The sequence below is a fragment of the Carcharodon carcharias genome, chromosome 13, assembly GCF_017639515.1.
Source record: "Carcharodon carcharias isolate sCarCar2 chromosome 13, sCarCar2.pri, whole genome shotgun sequence".
In the NCBI taxonomy this organism is placed as follows: Eukaryota; Metazoa; Chordata; class Chondrichthyes; order Lamniformes; family Lamnidae; genus Carcharodon; species Carcharodon carcharias.
The window spans coordinates 45,817,820-45,838,024 of record NC_054479.1 but is presented as its reverse complement, the minus strand read 5'-3'; the positions used below and the strand labels follow the sequence as shown (position 1 = coordinate 45,838,024).

General features: G+C 40.0%; 1 protein-coding gene across 1 annotated transcript in view; it reads left to right on the top strand.

Moving 5' to 3' along the window:
• The first annotated feature begins 350 nt into the window (after positions 1 to 350).
• The window catches only part of LOC121286000 (nitric oxide synthase, brain-like), a 99,775-nt gene continuing 79,920 nt past the window's right edge, over positions 351 to 20,205 (top strand). Inside the window, 6 exon segments of the mRNA XM_041203016.1 lie at positions 351 to 417; positions 8,071 to 8,185; positions 11,785 to 11,928; positions 12,041 to 12,186; positions 12,579 to 12,741; positions 13,953 to 14,044. Coding sequence (XP_041058950.1) covers positions 395 to 417; positions 8,071 to 8,185; positions 11,785 to 11,928; positions 12,041 to 12,186; positions 12,579 to 12,741; positions 13,953 to 14,044 — 683 coding nt within the window. The 5' untranslated portion in view covers positions 351 to 394.

Sequence of the window (20,205 nt, the reverse complement as noted above, 5' to 3'; positions counted from 1 at the left end):
GAATTTGTTTGGGGACCTGTTTGCTGTGAATTCTGCAGCTCTCAATCTCCACTGCTTAGTCTGCGAATATATTGTTGGTAAGGTAGAGTTTACCATAAAGAAGGATCGCAAAAGTAGCAAGGTGATTCTCAGTCCCAAGTAACTTCAAGGATTTGAACAAATGGTTGATACATATATGTTCTTTTCTCCAGAGATAACCATTTTGATTTTGCACAAATACATTTGAGATGGAAAAATCATACTGTTGAAGTTATTTTATGGATGTATTCACTGAGCAGTTTCTTAAAACAAATGTTAAATGAAAACATTTTCTTTTTATTACAACATGAATTAGTGCTATTTGGCTCCCTCAACCGATATTGTACAGTGTTTCTTCAAGTGAACTAGGAGCTTTATGAAGACTGGAAGAACCCAAATGTGAGCACAGGTTAATTATGTTGGATGAGCTCTAGATACATATAAAGTTACTACAGTACTTAAAGTAGCGTCTATTGTATTTTGTAGATGTTTGGTCAGAAATAGATACTTCATTTTAAGAATTGTAAAGACAGAAGTAGTTAATTTGAAAGTCAAACAGTAGCTTATTCCCCCGAGAAATGGCTGAATCATGGAGAAGAATGAATTCCAAGTCCAGCAGTTGCAACCAAACATCATATCTGTCCGACTATTTAAACGCAAGGTGGGTGGTCTTGGATTTTTAGTGAAGCAGAGGGTATGTAATCCCCCTGTGATCATCTCTGACATAATTCGTGGTGGCACAGCAGAGTAGAGCGGTTTGGTGCAGATTGGAGATATCATTGTGGCTGCCAATAACAAGCCTCTGGTTGATGTACCTTATGAACACACTCTGGAGATGCTGAAGAATATCGCCCCAGAGACATTTGTTGTGTTGATTTTGAGGGGTCCAGAAGGATTCTCCACTCACCTGGAGACCAACTTCACTAGTGATGGGACACCCAAAACAATACGTGTTACCAAGCCTTTAGTTCCTGTTACCAAACCAAGCGAGTCACCCATTCAAGGTGTCCAAAGCAAAGACAACCTCAAAGCTGAAGATAAAAGGATGAGAGACACTTGTAACCCAGCATCAGAGACATGGGAAAATGAGACCCCACAGGAGTCCAATCCCCTAATTCAGATCAAAGGAATGATGTCTTTAGTTAATGAAAACTCTTTAAAGGGATCAGGTGCCTGTTTTACCAACACAAACAACTCGATAAAAGATGAGAACGACGAGCTTCTTAAAGAAATTGAACCTGTACTAAATCTGCTGAAGAACAGTAAAAGGCCAGAGAAGTGTGAGGCAGAAGTCCAAGTGGACTGGTAGGCAAGCGTTACAATTTGGCTCAATTATTTTTCCAGTTTTTTGTTTTTTCTGGGAATGAGTATGAAAATGGGTAGGAGCAGTAAAAACCTTGTTCTATGATCCTTATGGGAGGAAGGGACAGGAATTTGCCAGGTCTGATAGTCATGAACATCTTTATAAAGAACATATTTATGACTTTCCTACAATTAGTGCACTGAAGGAATTTTCTTCAAGTCAATCCCAATGCATCCATTGATTTTTTTGTTCTACAGAACACAGGGACATGAGAAGGCCATTCAGCACCTCAAGCAAGTTGTTCAATGAAATCAAGGCTAATCTGTATTCTAATTCCATCCACCCAATCTGCCTCCTTATCTCTTCATGCCCTAGGCTACAAAATAATCTGTGAATCTCAGATTTAAAATGTTTAGTTGAGCTAACATCTATTGCTTTTTGTAGAAGAGGGTTCTATATTTCTTCCACACTATTCTCTGAATAAGTGTTTCCTAACTTCTCACCTGAAGGGAGCTCTGATTTTAACTTTATGTGGAAATTGCAGAGCGACCTGGTCATAATCTTCAAATCCTTCTTAGATACATGGGTGGTGCCAGAGGACTGGAGAGTTGCAAATGTTATAACCTTTTGCAAAAAAGGGAATTGGATAATTACCTGAAGAGAAAAATTTGCAGAGTTACAGGGAACAGACAGGGTGAGGGGGTCTTGCTAAACTGCCCTTGCTGAAGGCAGGCACAGACATGATGGGCCAGTCTGCACCGTCTTCTATTCTATGATTTTACAATTCCATGTTACCATGACTCCCCCACCTTGGGATAAAAGGTATCCTCCTCCCAATGAACTCTTTTCAAAATCCGATAAACTTCAATCAAATCATTCCTTAACCTTCTATATTTCAGGGAATACAAACCTAGCTTTTGTGATCTCTCCTCTTAATCTAACCCTTGGAGCCCTGGTAACATTCTTGTGAAACTGCACTGCTCACTTTCTAAGGACAATAAATCCTTTCTAAGTTGTGGAGCCTGAACTGTACACGTTACTCCAGATGTGATCTAACCAGGACTTTCTATAGCTGTAGCTAATCATTCACCCCATTATATTCTAGCCCTCTAATTATAAAGGCTCATTTAGCCGTTTTGGGTGTTTTTGCACCTGACTGCTACATTTTAATGACCTGCGTAGATTACCTTATAAATCTCTTTGGAACTCCACTGTTCCTAACATTTCATCATTTAAAAAAATGCTTGGATCTATCCCCTTTTTTGGTCCAAAACAGATGAATTTCAAACTTACCTGAATTGAAATCCACCTACCACAGTTTTGTCAAGCTTTGTAATGTCAAACTCATGTCTACACTATTTACCCAAAGATTAATCCACCAATCTTTGTGTCATTGGCAAACTTGGATATTTGGTTCTCCATTGTGTTGCTTGGGCCATTAATAAATATAATGAATAGTGAAGTCCCTAGCACAGATACTTGTGGAATCTCCCTAGCCACTTTCTTTCAATGGAGTACAAACCCATTATCCTTACTCTTTAGTTTCTGCCTTCTACAGCTTAACCAATCTAGTAAGCCCTCCAATCTAGTAAGCCCTCCAATTCCATGAGCTTTCATTTTAGCTAACAGTCTCTTATATGGAACATGATTTGGAAAATGCACTGTCCTATTTTAGTGCTTCATATGTTTGTACCAATTCCTTTCCCACTATTTTAACAGGGGAGTTAACAATTCCATTAGAATTGAGGGTAGAACAGCTTTATATGAAGGTATGAGGCTTTGTGCAATAATATGACTCAAAATAGTTTCCAGGCTGTTTATTAAACACTAGACAAAGTTTGTCAACCGAAGAGAGCTTACCAATGCATCATATGCAGAAAAAGAATTATGACATCTATTGATACATGCCATTGATATGATCAGTTATAAATGGTAATAGAATGTGAGACATCAGAATTATAGATAATGTAGTATCACAGCCTTTTGCTTCATTGCTGAATGTTAGTTACTGTGCAAAGAGAACACAATTAAGAAGTACCTGATTTAATTTTAGAAAAAAACAAAAACAAAATTGCATTAAATATCAACTGTGCTTACATGTTTCCCAATCATAATAAATAGCAATAAGTGCCTTTTTAACAAATAACTAACTGAGACATGTTAACGTAACATCTGTGTTAATTATTTAATTGCTTTCAGATGCACCTCTGCACATTGTCCAGCTTGTCCAAAGCCTGTTGTTTTAAATAATAGAATCCTGATTTGTTGAATTTGACCATTGGCCTTTAACCTGTGCAACATGGGTGCAAGTGCAGAGTGGACTGATAATAAAAATCTTATATCAGTGTACACTTCCTATTGTGCCTTTTGACGTCCTGTTGTCACACTTCTATCAAATTTTTGTGTCAATCTTTTCGTTCATGAATCCCAAGGTGCACATTTGTAATGAAGACTGAATGTCTAATCTTATCACTCTAAGCAATCTGGCCACCAGATTGAACAATCTGGCTAATGGGTTCGGACAAATCTCTTAACCTTCTTTTTGAAACCCCAAAAAATCAACTACCATCTTTTCTTCAGTAATTGAAATATCTAATGTCCAAAATAAGGATTCAAAAAAATAAAAATACTCAAAAGTGCATACCCACAAATAATAGATTACATTTATTTCCAAGTGTTGAATTGTCTTTTGTATTTTTTTAATGCCTCCATTAACATTTTTACTTGAAAACCTCAGGAACTCTCAAAAGTTTGGACTTAGACTTGATACTTATGGCCAGAGCTGTGACAGTTGAATTCTGACTATGTCTGAACATGTGCAGAGTACCCAATTTTCCAGGATCCATCAGTACTGTTCAGCTCATTATAATTAGAAGGATTTTGCTCTTGAGTTTTTTGTAATATCTGCCAAAAATCTCAATAAAATCATAAGGTTTATTTTAAAATCAGAGAAGCTGTTTCTCTGTGAATGTATACGTGAGCGAGAAAGCATGAGAATATTCTGAGTGCACACTTGTAGTTGTTGTTTTGTGTTTTATAAACTTTAGAAAGTGAAGTGAGAAAGAGAGGGAGAGAGAGGAGAGAGAAAGAGATTGCAGTCAAAAATAAAAGACTAAATCCCTAGCGCAGTTCGAGGAGATACATATTTTTAGGTATTACCTGCTAAATGGATTTTATTTTGTTTTTAGACTTTTGCATCTGACTCAACCAGGTCACTCTCAAAATTAAAACTTTAGCTCAGCTGTCCAAAGTAAAAGCCCCATGCCTCGTCACCCTCCCACATTCCCCACCACCACCCCATTTGCAATTGCATCATCTAACACACGATTGGATGAATCTGATGTCATGCCTCTTCCACCCATTGAGACTATGTTCCAAGTGTTTATGACTCGTCTGAAGTTTATCATGTTAACAATAATCCTTTCAGCAATTTTAACCTGTTGCCCCCCCCCCCACCACCCCCCAGTCCTTGTATCCTGAAATATGTTTTAGAATCATAGATTCTTATAGCGCAGTACAAGGCTGTTCAGACCATTTGTATCATTGAAAACATTTTGAAAGAGCTGACCAAATTACCCCCATACACAGCTCTCTTCTCCTAGCAAATTAGTTCCCTTCAAGCCTATTTTCGATTGCCTGTTGAGAATCCCTATCGAATCTGATTCCACTGCCCTTTCAGGCAGGACATTCTAGATCTTATCAACCCTCTGTGTGAAAAACATTTCTCCTCTAGTTAATTTGTCAATTATTTTAAACCTGTGACCTTTGGTTACCAACTCACTTGCCGGAAGAAAAAGTTCCTCCCTAATTGCTTTATCAAACCCCTTGTTATTTTGAAAACCACAATTACATTTCCCCTCAACCTTTTCTGCTCCATGTGAAGCAATCCCAGCTTCTCCAGCCTCACCACATAACTGAAATCGCATATTCCTGGGAAACCTCCTCTTTATCCTCTCAGGGTTTTAATAACCCATGGAAAATGTAGTGTCCAGAATTGTACACGATACTCCAGCTGAGATCTTTTATTGAATCCTTATCCATACTTGATAATCTCTTGTCTATTACCTAGAAGAGGGAAAAAGATTAAGAAACACCTGACTGAATCTTGGGACAAAAGAAGTCCCAAAGAATTTACTTTTGCATTCATCATCTTAACTGTGCTCGTGTGTTTTCTGAATTTGTGTCTTTTTAAGCAGCTGACTAGCTGAGTCCTGTTAACATAACACCCTTGCTAATTATCCAATTGCTTTTAAGTGCATTTCTGCACATCTTCCAGCTTTGTTCTGTTGCTTTAAACGATTGCATCCTGATTTATTGAATTGGACTACTGGATTTTTACCTCTGCAACATCGATGCTAGTTGCAGAGTGGACTGATAATAGAAATCTTATATCAGCGCAATTATGCCATTTGACTTCCTGTTGTCACTTTTTTGTGTCAAACTTTTCGTTCATGAATCCCGAGGTGCACGTTACAGTGAAAAATGAATGTCTGATCTTATCATTACACAATCTGGCCACCAAGTTGAACAATCTGACCAATGGGTTCTGATCTCTCACAGTGCCTTTTGAAACCCCCCAAAATAAACGACCATCGTTTCTTCATTAACTGAAGTATCTAATGCCTAAAATAAGGGTTCAAAAAATAAAAATGCATATAAAATTTCATAAATAATATGATTACATTTATCTTGAATTATTGAATTGTCTTTTAATGCCTCCATTAAAGATTTTTCTTTAAAACCACAGAATCTCTCACAAGACTGGACTTTGACTTGATAATAATGGCCAAAGCTGTGACATGGTCGGCTGAATTCTGACTATAATGTCTGAACATGCGCAGTGCACTTAATTTTCCAGGATCTAGTGCTGTTCTGTCCATTATCATGAGAAATAATTTTCTCTTGAGGTTTTTGTAGGCTCTGCCAAAAAATAACTTGAAGACAAATTCAAAATGTTTATCTTAAACTCAGAGAAGCCGTTTCTGCGTAGATGTGTATATGAGAGAGAAAACATAAGAATATCCAGAGTGCACACTTGTTCTAATATTTGTTTTGTGTTTTATGAACTTTAGAAAGCAAAGGAGAGAGACAGAGAGACAGAGAGAAAGACTGGAGTCAGAAATAAAAGACCACCTGACTAGTGCATTTTGAGGAGATCACAAGTCTTAGTTTGACTCCTTGATTTGCGTGTGCTGGTGCTGGGATTTGGCATTCAATGTCAGTGATCATGGTTACACATAGCCCCAGTTTTACTGAGGTAATAGAGTGTAAGATTGTCCAGGAACTTTGGTATTTGACAACTGTTAGCAGTTTAACAGTTTGAAGTCACTACAGGCGAATACAGTACAGATGTAGGAAGCTATTTACACTGCGAGGGCTGAATTTTTCAGAAGAAGAATATTGGGAAGCTGCCAGCATATACCTCGTCCACACTGTTTATTATTTTGTACACTGTTATAAGATCCCAAGTGTTTTGCTTTCTTTGACGTTTTCTCACAGTCTTCCCTCATGACATAATCCTTTGATACAAAACCAATTCTCATCAATCCTTCATAATCTCTGTCTGTCATTAACCAACACTTCATTGCATATTCTTCATTTTCCTCATTCTCAGATGAACATTTCCATCACATAGTAATAATTTTCAACAATATCTCTGGCACAGTCCTAGGTAGCTGATTATAAGACAAAATAAAATCGATTGAAACATTGGATGTGAGGCCTGTTTAGAAAAATAGTAAATAAAATGGACTGTTTAATTGATAGGGGTGTTAACATATGACCTACCCAAGTGTGACCCTTCTTAACCATAAAATTAGCTCTTTTTGTCACGGTCATTCTGGTCCATTATTTATTTTCAGCTCTCTGACCAATGGCTCTCATAACAGCATGCCAACTCCCGGTGCACAGTTATACATCCTACAGTCAGTTTTTCTCAGCTTAGTCCAACATCATCAGGCAGGAGCTCAAAGGGTGAGGTATAGGTTGTTGTGAGGAAGAACTGATTTTACGTCTAATTAAGATCCATACTCATTGATAACCATGTTTAGTTCTTTTCGATTTGCCATACATAAGATGTCACTTTTGATTTATTTGACAATCACATGCATTATTGTATAGTATTGATGTATCACAAAAAATATTCTGGTGATTGTGTCAAGATATAAAATTCTGACAGAAATCACTGGTTAGAGACTATTGCATAAATTGAAGTGATGTAGTAAATATGACTGTGCTCTTGGTGCTCATCTCACTTCATCTGATTCCTTTTATGACCAAGCACTTATTTGGCTTCTTTATGCTATATTGTGCCATTTCTCTATCTCTCTCTCTCTCTCTCTCTATGTCTTCCTCTGTCTCCCTCTCTCTCTCCCTCAGTCTCTGTTTTTCTGTTTCTCACTAGATTGGGAAAAACCCATTGGGGCAATCAAGCCCACTCTTTCCACACATAGTACAACCATTTACCCAGTTGAGAAAAATGCATGAAGCCCGAGAAGAAAGAGATGAAAAAAGAGAAAGGATTTCCATAGGGGTTTTCCTGATCTCTTTGGGATATGGTTAGTTGAAATCCCAGTGAGATGGCATGAATAGCATATATATATAGATATATACACACACACATGCGAAAGAAATTGTACTGAAGTACAGTATTAAGTTTGAATTCTCCAATGAATCATTGAGGAAATGGAAAAGGTGCATAAAACTGTTTTATTATCAATGAAGTATTAAAACATAATGTTCACCTACAGGGGTGAGGTAAGCCAGCAGTGTTTGCAACCTCAAGCCAAGAATGACCAAGTGTTTTATGATCTATGCAAAAATGAAAATATGCCAACAGTTCTTCCTAACCCTTATTCTGAACAGGTAAGAGAATTTACTAACACTGGCTGATATCACAAATACATTAAATGTCAAACCTTAAAGATCTGTTTGGTAACAAAAATGGTATTAAGTAAGCACTTGGATCATTCCTGATTAATTAACAGTTAGTATTTTATTGATACATTTTAAAAATATGCAATGTTCAAAATTGGAAACATCAATTAGAAAGTATTTGATCCAGTTGATTGCAGTGTGGAAACAAGCTTTGAGGAAAAGTATTTCATTATTTTAACACTCCCATTCTTTTACTAGATAAGTGCAGTGAGTTACACAACCTGAATCTTAACTGAAGGACACTGTAATTCTTTTTCAACACTAAAACAGAAAATGCTGGAAAAAGCTCAGCAGGTCTAACAGCCTCTGTGGAGAGAAAGACAGAGTTAATGTTTCGAGTCCGCATGACTCTTCTTCAGTTATAAGGACTCGAAAGGTTAACTCTGCCTTTCCCTCCACAGATGCTGTTAGGCCTGCTGAGATTTTTCCAGCATTTTCTGTTTTTGTTTCAGGTTTCCAGCATCCACAGTATTTTGCTTTTATTATAATTCTTTTTGGTGTCCATGGGCTAGAGAGAGGGGAGAAATAATCAGCCAGAGCCATTAGTTCTGATCACCAACCAATGACTGAGTGCACACGTGTACATCACATGAGGTTATGATTGGATTCAGCTGCTACATCATGGTGGAGTAGTTTATTGTCACTCTGGCTGGGATTTGCAGGCGAGACCTGTCGTGGGCAGGAATGAAAAATTTGGAGAGCCAGCCATAGGCCCATTGACTTTCGGTGACACCAGAAAATACCAGCCGCAGGTGGGTCCGGAAAATACGGCCCCTGTGTCCCGACTCACACACTTTAATTGAGCATGTGGGTGAGATAGCAGGGCATGGTCAGCATTTATTCAGCCAGTGATGTCTTTAAGAAATGGGAGAAAAGGTAGAAATTTGGGGAAAAAAACAAGTTTTTCAAATCATTGTTAATCCAATGGCAAATAGAAACTTTAAAAAAAATTAAGTTGAAGCCTTTTATTCTGGGTAAGGACATAGGTTGGAAATTTGCCAGCTCTTTGTAGCCTTCCACCGGCATTGAAAGTGGGAGGTGACTCGGCTTCAGTGGGCAACAGGACACAGGAAGGCAGCCCACCCACAAGAGGAATCGGCAGAGCGCTGGTGGCTCAGCAGCCTCTTAGCTAATGGTGGCTATTGCTGCGCTGCAACTGTGAGGAAAATGTGACTTAATGGCTGAGGCAGCCTTGAAGAGGAATAAGCGGGGTTGGGGTTGCTGGGGGCCAGGAATGGTTATCACAGAGTACATGTGGCGCTATTGCCGTGGGGGCAACCATACCCACCAAGGGCCCCGGCCATGGGCCATGGAGTGTCCAAAAAGAAAGTCACCTCCATACCAGCTGCCATGTGGCAGTGGGACCCCTGATGTGGACAAAATGCATTTGGAGACAGCAAAAGACCCTTAATTGGCAAGTTAAATGGCTCAGTTGGGCTCCGTGCGGGTTGCCATTCTGCCAGATTTCCTGCCACCGGCAAAATGACATGATGGCAGGAAGACACTGGGCATGAATTTGATGCCTCATGCGCCATTTTTCCAGCCTTCCCAGCCTGTTCACCAAGGGGCCGTTAAATTGCAGCCATAATGAGAAATTAGAGCATTGCTTTACTTGACGGCTCGTTGGTTTGCTATCCTGCTATTAGTGAGGTTCCCTTCAAAATCTCAACTGGTTTGTGCTACTGAACTACACAACTGATAATGTCCTGTGTTGCAATCATTGGCTGGGATTTTCTGGTCTTGCCCGCATGGAAATCATCTGGGAAAAGGGCCGAAAAACTTGACAGTTGACATCAGGCGGGAATTTTGCTGTGGGACCGGAAATCCTGACCATTGTCTGCCCTTTCTCCACCAGACTATTATTCCTACAAACATTCTTGAGAGTCAGTTGAACTTGTAGCATTAAATGAAAAACATGCCAAGATACTTCACAGGATCATTATCAGACAAATGTGACACCGAGCCGCATGAAAAGATATTCGGACAAGTGACCAGCATGTTCATAGGTTTAATTGGAATACATAGACAGGCAGAGAGATTTCAGGATGAAATTCCAGAGCTTAGAGGTTAGGCCGCTGAAGGCACAGCTGCCTAAAGATGGAGCAATAAAAACTGGGGATGTGCAAGAGGCTTTATGCACATGAAGTTGTCTTTCTTGAGTGCCTTGATCTGCTAAACAAAATATGCAAAGAATATTTTGGCAACCCCAGACAGTAACAACTGGCTGCAACTGTGTTTTTCCAGCAGTTTCTTAGATACATACCTTAGGAAAGTTGCCTTGTGCTGAATGTCAATGTAATCAATCTCTTCAAATTGGCATTTCTTTTGTTTTTATTTAACTTCATTTTATCTTTACAACACGAACATACGCAATAGGAGCAGATGTAGGCCATTCAGCTCCTTGAGCCTGTTCTGCTGCTATTCACCAAGATTATGGCTAATCTGTTTGTGTCTCAATTGCTCATTCCAACCTACCCCTGACAACCTTTGATTCCCTTGCCTAGCAAAAATCTATCTATCTCCGCCTTAAAACTATTCAGTGATGTCACCTCCACTGCCTTCTGAGGTGGAGAGATCCAAAGTTGCACGACCCTCTGAGAGAAAAAAATTCTCCTCATCTCTGTCCTAAAAAGGCAACGCCAAATTTTAAAACTGTGCCCCCTAGTTCTGGACTCAGCCACATGAGGAAACATCCTATCCACGTCCACCTTGTCATTACCGTTCAGGATCTTATATACTTCAATCAAGTAATATTACAAATTCTTAGCAAAAATTATTCAAATTCAAAGCTTTAAATCAGCTTCAATGTAAAGTGTTGCTCATTGTCCCTGCTTAAAGAGAACTAAATCCAGAAACTTAAGGCTTTCATTTTCAGCTGGTTATCCCAGTTCTGATTACCTGTATAACATAATAAAGTCAATACAATTACAGTTTATATTAGTTACATTTAAATTATCTGTCAGCCTGATTATCTGCTGGAATGTTTTCCGGACAGGGGATATTAAAAATAAATAACGCTTCTTTTCCTGTTTGCAGGTTATTTGTTTATCTTCATCTCCATACCTCTCATTTTCATTATCCACCAACAGCCTCCATAATGGTGGATGATGGGCTCACTGTAAATGCTAACTTGAGAAAGAACTCTCCTATTCTGTGACTACCCTGAATAGTCTTACTAAATCATAGATCATTTTCCTGATTTGCCAAATCATTTTGTAATGTCATCTCATGTATGCTAGACACATTAGCTCCCTGGGTTTTAACCACTTACAGACACCAGAATTAAAACCTTTATTTCATCTGCCTCATTCCAGATTTGAACTGTATTCCTTCAGTGGAAAATATTGACTCATTTTACCCAGACCGCCAAATTTTAAGAAGTTAATCCATGTGTCTGTGTTGGTACCATACAGGGAAAACTCTGATTCCCTTTTAACATAATGTTATTTGGTAACTTTGCTGTGCATTTACACATACTGATTTCAACAAGCTGTTGTAAACTAAAGTGAATGGTTGATTTATTTCAGATAATCCCATCTGGGGGAGTGTCACCTATGAAAAGTTTGTCAAATGACAGTCCATCCAAATATCCCCGTTTTATTAAGATAAAGAACTGGGAAACAGGTGCTGTTTTAAACGACACATTGCATCTGAACTCTGGAACAGTAAAGGTCAGCTTTTCAGATCTTCAAATTGTGGCCTTTGTTGGCAACTTTTGAGCATTTTAATGCAAATAAATGTGTTATGGTTCTAGAAAATGTTCAACATGTTATGTGCTTGCAGGCAGCTGGCTGTACAGAACAGATTTGCTTGGGATCAATTATGATGCCAAATCAGCAAGTAGGAAAACCCAATGAAGCCCGAAAAATTGAGAAGCTACTTCCACTGGCAGCAGACTTTATTAACCAGTATTATACGTCCATCAGAAGGCAATTATTTAATTTACACCTGTTTAAAATGATCTTACCTGATTCAAATTTCAATAATTTGTCACATGCTTGTATACTTTGGGTAACTCACCGATCGACTGTCCATAGTAAACTGGGCCAATCTGTCAATGGGTAAAACAGTTGGAGGTGCTCAAGAAAGAATGTAACCTGATACAGAACCAGTTTTTACCCCTAAAGGGAAATAGCTTTATTTGCCAAAAATATGGGTGACCAAAGAGGTAAGGGTCAAAATAAAACTAAAAGAAAAAGCATTCAAAAATGCAAAAACTAGCATAGACCATGGCAAATGGAACTTTTGTCTCCCAAGCAAACATTCAGTTATATTAGGTGCTATTTATTACAAGTATAAAGTTCTTTGTTTTGCATTATAGGCATGGGTCTAAGGCCCACCTTCAGAGGATCGAGGAGGTGACAAACGAAATTGAAACAACTGGCAATTACCAGCTTAAAGATACCGAGCTAATTTATGGGGCCAAGCATGCCTGGCGAAATGCTACCCGCTGCATTGGGAGGATCCAGTGGTCTAAGTTGCAGGTATTTGCTAAGGATTGTATGAGAATAGTGCTATCACAAATGGAGGTGTAAAGAGCAGAGAAAGGCGAATGCAATACAAAAAGAATGGCAAATTTATTTTTCAATCTTTAGATGTAGTTTTATTCTTTCATGGGATGTGGGCATGGAAAATGCTGGCAAGGCCAGCATTTGTTGCCCATCCCCAGTTGCCCTTGGACTTAATTGCCAGGCCATTTCAGAGGGCAGTTAGAATCTGCCAGGTTTGGAGTCACACGTAGGTGAGAACTTGGTAAGGATAGCAGGTTTTCTTGAATGAAGCAGAAGGGCTTTTATGGCAATTGATGACAGTTTTGTGGCACTATTACTGAGACTAGCATTGAATTCCAGATTTTATTGATTGAATTTAAACTCCAGCAGCTGCCATATTGTGGTTTGAACACATGTTCCCAGAGAATTAGCCTGGGTCTCTGAATCACTAGTTCAGTGACTTTGCCACTATGCTACCAACTCCCCCTGGTGTATAATCGATGATAGTGGATTCTACATTTCAATTGATTTTTATTTCCATCAAGGAGGCTGCCAGCTTGTGATAACTTGTTTTACACTAACGCCTGAAGTCAAGATCTATCCTGACGAGTTTCCACCAATTGATAAATAAGCCTCAATTACCAAGGCGACAACTAAAATAATATGATCCTATGGAGATACAGAGGACATGTGTGAATAATTTTAACTTAAAAAAACACTATGTTGCAAACATACAGTAGAATTGCCAGCATCTAAAAGAGAAAGATTTTTATGTGGAATTCTTTAATGGTTCTAGTTGGGGGCCTCATTCAAGGTATTAGCTTATCTTTCTCTAACAAGTGCTTATTACCCTGTGGATGTTATTTCAAAAATATAACCAATAGGTGGAAATGGGTAACTCTAGACTAGATAATCTTTTCCTTTCAAACACTGCAGAATTTAACCGGCATTACTGTAAGATTCTGAAATTGCACCTAAAGCCATTAGTGGGATTTCTCTATCATTCAGAAGCACCCTACAGCTCTGTGTTTTTATAGTACAACGTGCTATTTACTGGATATTATGTTGGTTCAGGAACACGGAATAATATTATAGAAGAAAGAAGACAAATTTGAAACAATGGAGCATAGTACTTGAAAATAAAATAATAGCACCTGATAGATTGCCTTTTTATGAGTCCACTAATTTTGCTGTAATGTTTGCAGGTTTTTGACGCCCGTGACTGTACCAGTGCTCATGGAATGTTCAACTATATTTGTAATCATATTAAGTATGCAACCAACAGGGGGAATCTCAGGTCAGTGCCATGGGAGTTCATTTCATTGCTCAACTTCATCTGGGGATCCATGCAGAGCTAGAAAATTAATCAGAGTCACAACCATTGGAATAGAAATTATATTGTACAATATCGCCCTGCAAAATTACAAGCTTGTATGATATTGCTTTGTCAACAATTTAACAGATACCTTCACCATTTCTAAATAAATAGCATTATTACTGGCTGAGTATTTTTTAATCCTGCAATTTATTGTTCTAATCTTCCAAAGATATCAAGTCACACTGCAGTGGAATATTTCATTCTTCAGAACAGGCATTCATCATTTTTCAGTATAGTATTTCATTCTTCAATATAATATTACATTTGTGAGCCAAGATCATTGACCAGGGAACTGAACTACGCACACCATGCAATGTAATTAAGCAATGTTTGGAGAAGTAGGAATTCTTCTCAGCATTATTATGTATACAGGTTGCAGAATTCCAATTACTTTAGCCATGTGAGTAGCAAATCAGAGTACTGATCTCCATTCCTATTGCATTTGGCAAGAATGGTCCAAAAACAGTTACAGAGCATCAAGCACTGCACACAGTCCTTGCAATCTCCTGGGGCAGAATATTGTGCTTGGCATGCGGGAGTGCACCTGACACGCCTGAAGGTAAAATGATGTGCAATGACATTGGGCGTGCATCCTGACATCATCGCACAGTCTCATGATGTTCCATTTGGCAAGGGCATGGCAGAATCAACTGCGCACCCGCCGATAATTAAAAGGCCTATTAAGGCCATTAACAATCTAATTAAATTCAAATTTACGCTGCCCATCCAACCTTACAGTTGGTGGGCAGGCAAAAAGGCCAAGCGGCCTTTACATTTTTTAGGAAACCTCATCCACAAGTGGGATGAGGTTTCCTAAAGCAAAAAAACATTAAATAAAAACTTTATTTTTGAATTAGAAACAAGAACCAGCTCATGTGCCTCTGTGACATGAGGAGACATGTTTTATTAGATTTTTATTCTCTTCATTTTTTTTTACACGGCGCTTCAATCTCCTTGAGGCATGGAAGAGCTCTTTCTCGCGGATGCGTGAACTGCCGCTAGGTTCAGCTCTCCATCCTCCCCCTGACCTCATGGGCAATGCTCAGCACTGCCTCTCGCAATCCAAGCAGGGTGCACCTTAATTGGCCCGCCTGCGTGAAATCACGGTGCGGAGCCAATTGCAGGCGACAGTTGACCCCGCCTGCCCCTGCCGAGCACCCTCACCAAGGGAAAAATCCTGCCCCTTATCTCCCCAACTTCCTAAGATGGTATTCATTTTACCTAACGGAGAAGGATGAAAGGCTGAGTGAATCCTTTTGGCGCCTTGTGTCTTTTGGTTCAGCATTCAGCCAACTGAGCAGGTGGTTTTTTTAGAGGTTTTATCTTATTCTACAATCTAGACAATTTTTCATTTTTAGAATATATCTCTGCATTTTGTTAATTTCCTACTGAAATCCAAATTGATAGAAAACTCTAAGCTTGGATTTAAAAATAACATTTTAACATTGCTCAGGCTCATGTTAGTAAATGTGAGAACACATCCATCTTTCATTAAATACATTGATCAAGAATGTGATCTTTAAACTTTTTGTGTGGTTAGTTGAATGATAATACTTCCCTCCCTGGGTCTCAAGTTAGCTGTTATTGTTCATGGCTCTCTCTCCTCAGTTTCTCTCTCTCTCTCTCTCTCTTTCAAATCTGTTGTCATTACTCCTCTCCCCAAAAAGCCAACCCTTCACCCCTCCATCCTGGCAAACTACCACTCCGTCTCCAACCTCTATTTCCTCTCCAAAGTCCTTGAACATATTGTCACCCCCTAGATGTGTGCCCCACTTTATTGGAATCCCTCCAACCAGGCTTCCGCCGCTGCCCACATTAGATACACAAAATCAATCTACTCTCTATTCATGCCAGAGCTGTAATCTAAAACCAAATCACCATTGTTTTCTTTAAATTCAGGTAACTTTCATGATTGTATGAACAATATACTTTCTACCAAGGTAGTGTAGTTTCATTGTGCAGCTGTTAAGATGCCACTGACAGTGATAAACTATCCCTCCTCATCCATCCCAACCAGTCTGCAGTCTTTGTCACAGTTGATCACACTGTCCTCCTCCAACGCCTCTCCATTGTCATTTAGTTGGCTACGACTGCATTCACATGGTTCCATTCTTATCTATATAACCACTTACGATTGGTCCATGGCTGAGGTCCCCCAATTTGTTAACTTCCCAAAGGGACCCCCAATTTGTTATTCCCATGGATGAGGAGGAATAAGCTGGCTCCCCTTCTTTATTCAACACCCTTGGTTTGTTGCAACAAGGTCCCTTCCCTCGCGGATAGCTTTTCCCCAGTCCAAATGTATTTATGTTTTAGAAGGAGCCAATTTAACCAGACTTTCTTGAGTCAAAGAATAAGTTTATTATCTACTAAAAACCTGAGAAAAAAATAATAAAAATGCAACACACATACACACAGATCAGAAATGAGAGGTTGAATCCAAAATTAAAGTTAAAAAAGATGTACGTATCCGTCTTTCGCTTGTCCATGAGGCAAAGATGGTGAAACATTGCAGTTGTTAAGTTGGGTGATTCCAATAGAGCTGACTTTGGCCGTTTAGCAGTTGGTTTGGGGACAGTTGCTTCTGCAGATTAGCTGAAGAAACTGTCCTATTTCGATTGTGGCTTTGCTGACTTGCCCCTAGCAAGAGAGAGAGAGGAGAGAGCCTTTGCTTACAAGTTGCAAAGGGGTACCTAATCGATCTTCTTCTGCTGTGACTCTCACTGACAGACACTAGCACACCAGAACTAGAACACACAGATCAGGTGTGCAGCTGGCTTTTTAACCCCTTTCCTTGTTTACTCCTAGAAGGGAAAAAAAACAAACATATCTTTCGCCCAGTGTCTGGTTTCTTTTAACTCAGGTTGTTTCGATGTTCTGGGGTATAGCTCAACAGGAGATGGTTTGGATGTTTTACTGAGAAGTGGCAATCAGTCTCCATTGTCTCTGCAACCACAGGAGGTTACGATTCCCTCTTTTGCATTTCATCTCTTTCTTTCAAGTGTTTCTGTCTGAAGTGGCTGTGACACCTTTTTAGGTGCGACATTCCAGTTCTCTCTGGACTAGCTGGTCATGTATCATCCACATAGGAATTTTACAGGAAGTGGATTACAAAGGTAAAAAAAATAAAAACAACAAACACAGTCACACATGCATTCTTTCTCCTAGCCTTGATCAATATTATCTCTTCAGTTTTAACTGGGTCACTTTAAGTTCTGGACAGGGGTTTGGTTATATTCATTTCTCTTATAGCCATCTCTGGTCAGTAATCTTGTGTCCGTCCCTTGCTTTGATGCTGAGTTAAATATCTTCAATGGGGTTTGGATGTATTACCTGCACTGTGAGCTCCCAAATTGCTAACAATACCCAAGCCGCTCTGGGAGCTTTTTAACTGTCTTTGGGCCACTTCAAAGACTCTCATAAGTTACTCCAAGAAGGCTGTTGCATAGTCTAACATGGAGACTTGCTCCTTCTGCTCTGAAAGCCTCTACTAGATTAGTTTCAGCGGACCTCACACTTGGTGCCCGTAAACTAATTCAAACAGAGTAAAACCTGGCGGACTCATTGGGTGAGTCTCTGGTACTAGCCTCATACTATCTTTCACAAAGGCTGTTACTATGTGAGTTTGACTGGCTGCTGTGCTGAGCTGTTCTTGTCAGATTTAACTCTTTGCCTGCCTCTGTAACCCATGAATTTACTGGGTCAAACCCAGGCACTGTTACAGGTCTAATTATCACGAGGCTAGTGGGTCGTGCTGTGACTTCCACCTCCTGTAGGGATTCTGGTTCTGGTACTTCACTTTTAGTGAGTTTTTCATCAACACCGTTCTGGCTAAGATCTAAAGCTTGTTTGGTTTCATCTGGTTCACCAGGGCTAACCCCTGTGTGGGTTTCCCTGCTATTCTGCTTGTGATTTCCACAAAATTTGCTTAATTTAGTGTAGACTCTCCTCTCTTTCTCTTTTGCCTTAGGAGGGAGTATTCCTCTAATTGTTCCATGCATTCGGATGCCCTCAGGGCTGAGGTCTAGCACCTGTTGTACTGCTCTGCAGCTCATTAACTAGATGAGGCATGCCCCTCACCATCTGCATGTCTACTTAGGACCCTCCCTGTTCTCCCTCTAAAGTTGGAAAAGTGGTGTAGGTTAGCCAGACCTCCTGCTCATCCCACAGGAGAGCAGGTTTCTTTCTTTTTAAATTTGCTGGCTTGGCCTGGGGGCTTTCTGTGCCACTATTTATCTGCAGGGAGAAGGGTTTTGCTAGCCCCTCATTGGCTGCATCTCCTCCAACCTTTCCCACTCCCATCCCAGCCTTTTCTCTTCCCTTGGCTCCTTGGCTGAATATGGCCCACCTGTTTTGGATGCCTGGGAGTTAACTGCAGCACTTGCTCCGCCTTTTGGGTGGCGGCAAGCATGGGCTTGCTCACGGGGTAATGATTTCCCCAATGTAGTCATTGTAGGGCTGGGCTGGTCCCTATTTGGTCCCATGTCCTCTAGGGTACCCTGGCTCACATGGTTAGCTTTTACTGCTCTGCCATGAGGCTCATTGACTCTGTGAGGCAGCTCCCTCACTTTTAGTTTCTCTGTTTGGGGACTCCCCTCATTCCGGTCTAAATCTGCCATGAAGCTATTGATTGAACAGAACATTGGTTCAAAAGCACTGGCCGTTGTCTTGGGAATTTACATTCCCCTAACCTCTTCTGCATCTCCTGGGGCAGTATGGCCTCCAAATTAATGTTCTGCTCCTGCCGTATTCCCTTGTGGCTCTTCAACTGAGTGAGGCATGCTCCTCACTATCTGCCTTTCTGTTTGGGAACTCCCCTTGTCCCCGTTCAAATCTGCCATGAAGCTGTTTGTCAAAAAGATCTTTGGCCCTACCCTATCCTCCTTTTTAACCATTACAGGTCCCTCATGGACCTTCTTTATTACTACTGGTCTAACTTTGATCCTTTTAACTCGCTCAGGTTCTACCTTGTTTCTTTGTACTTCTGCAGACCTGTCTCTGGCCCTTTTACCTTCTCGTGGCTCTGCAGCTGGGCGTGACACCTCTCTAACTGTCTTCTTCCTTGTCTTGCAAATCCCCTGGTTCCTGTTTAATTCTGCAAAAAACATTTACCGAGTAACTGAATTTCCAGGTCATCCTCTTCGTCCAATTTAAATTCCGCTGGACCCTCGGTAACTACTGACTTAACCTTGGCCATTTTAAATTCAAGAAGCTGTTTCTTAACTACTCTAATCCTCACTGAACACTCCCCAGCTCTCTGCATCTCAGCAGACTTTGAGTGCCTGTTCCTTTTGATTGCAAGTAGCCCTTGCCGAGCTGCTCCAGCTCTCACAGGCTCTATTGCCCCCTTAAAGGCCTCTGAATCATTCCCTGTATTTCTACAGATCCCGGTTGGCTTCCTCCAGCCCCTTCAGCTTCTTTTGAATGCAGAGATTTTTCCTGACTGCCTGGGGATATTATTTTACCGGATGCCTTGGAGGTCTCTATCTCTCTTTCCAGTTCATGCAATCTTCTTTGGAAAACTTCCTCCCTTTCCCTTTCTCCTTCCTGCCTCTCTTTCCATTCCCTTTGGAAAGCTTCCACTTCTTCCCACCTCTCTCTTTCCATTTCCTTTTTCTCTCTTTCCCTTTTCCACTCTCTGTCCTAAAATTCTCTCTCATCTCTTTCTCTTCTTCTCATCTCAAGTTCTAATGCTTGTAACTCAAATTCTTTTTGTTCCTGATCTAGCTGCGTTCTCAGCAATTCTACTTCTTTACATAGTCTTGCTTTACATTTGTGACATAATGTTCCGGCCACCCATAGTAATATTAGACATCTTATCTGAGGGAATCTCTAGTCCTGAGTTAGCTTTTTTAACTCTTTGAGGGACAGAATTTTTAAATCCTCAAAAGTTACTTCCCCTTCTCCTAGAAAAGCATTGGCATCAAATGTAGACATTTCTACACTTTAGAGGTACAGACTCAAGAAAACCTTTTTGCAGCTTTTTTTAAATTGCTTTCAAAGTAACAACTTACTTTCCCATCTCTAATCCTTTTGTTTCATCTGTGGGTGCTATTCTGGCACCGAGACCCCAATTTGTT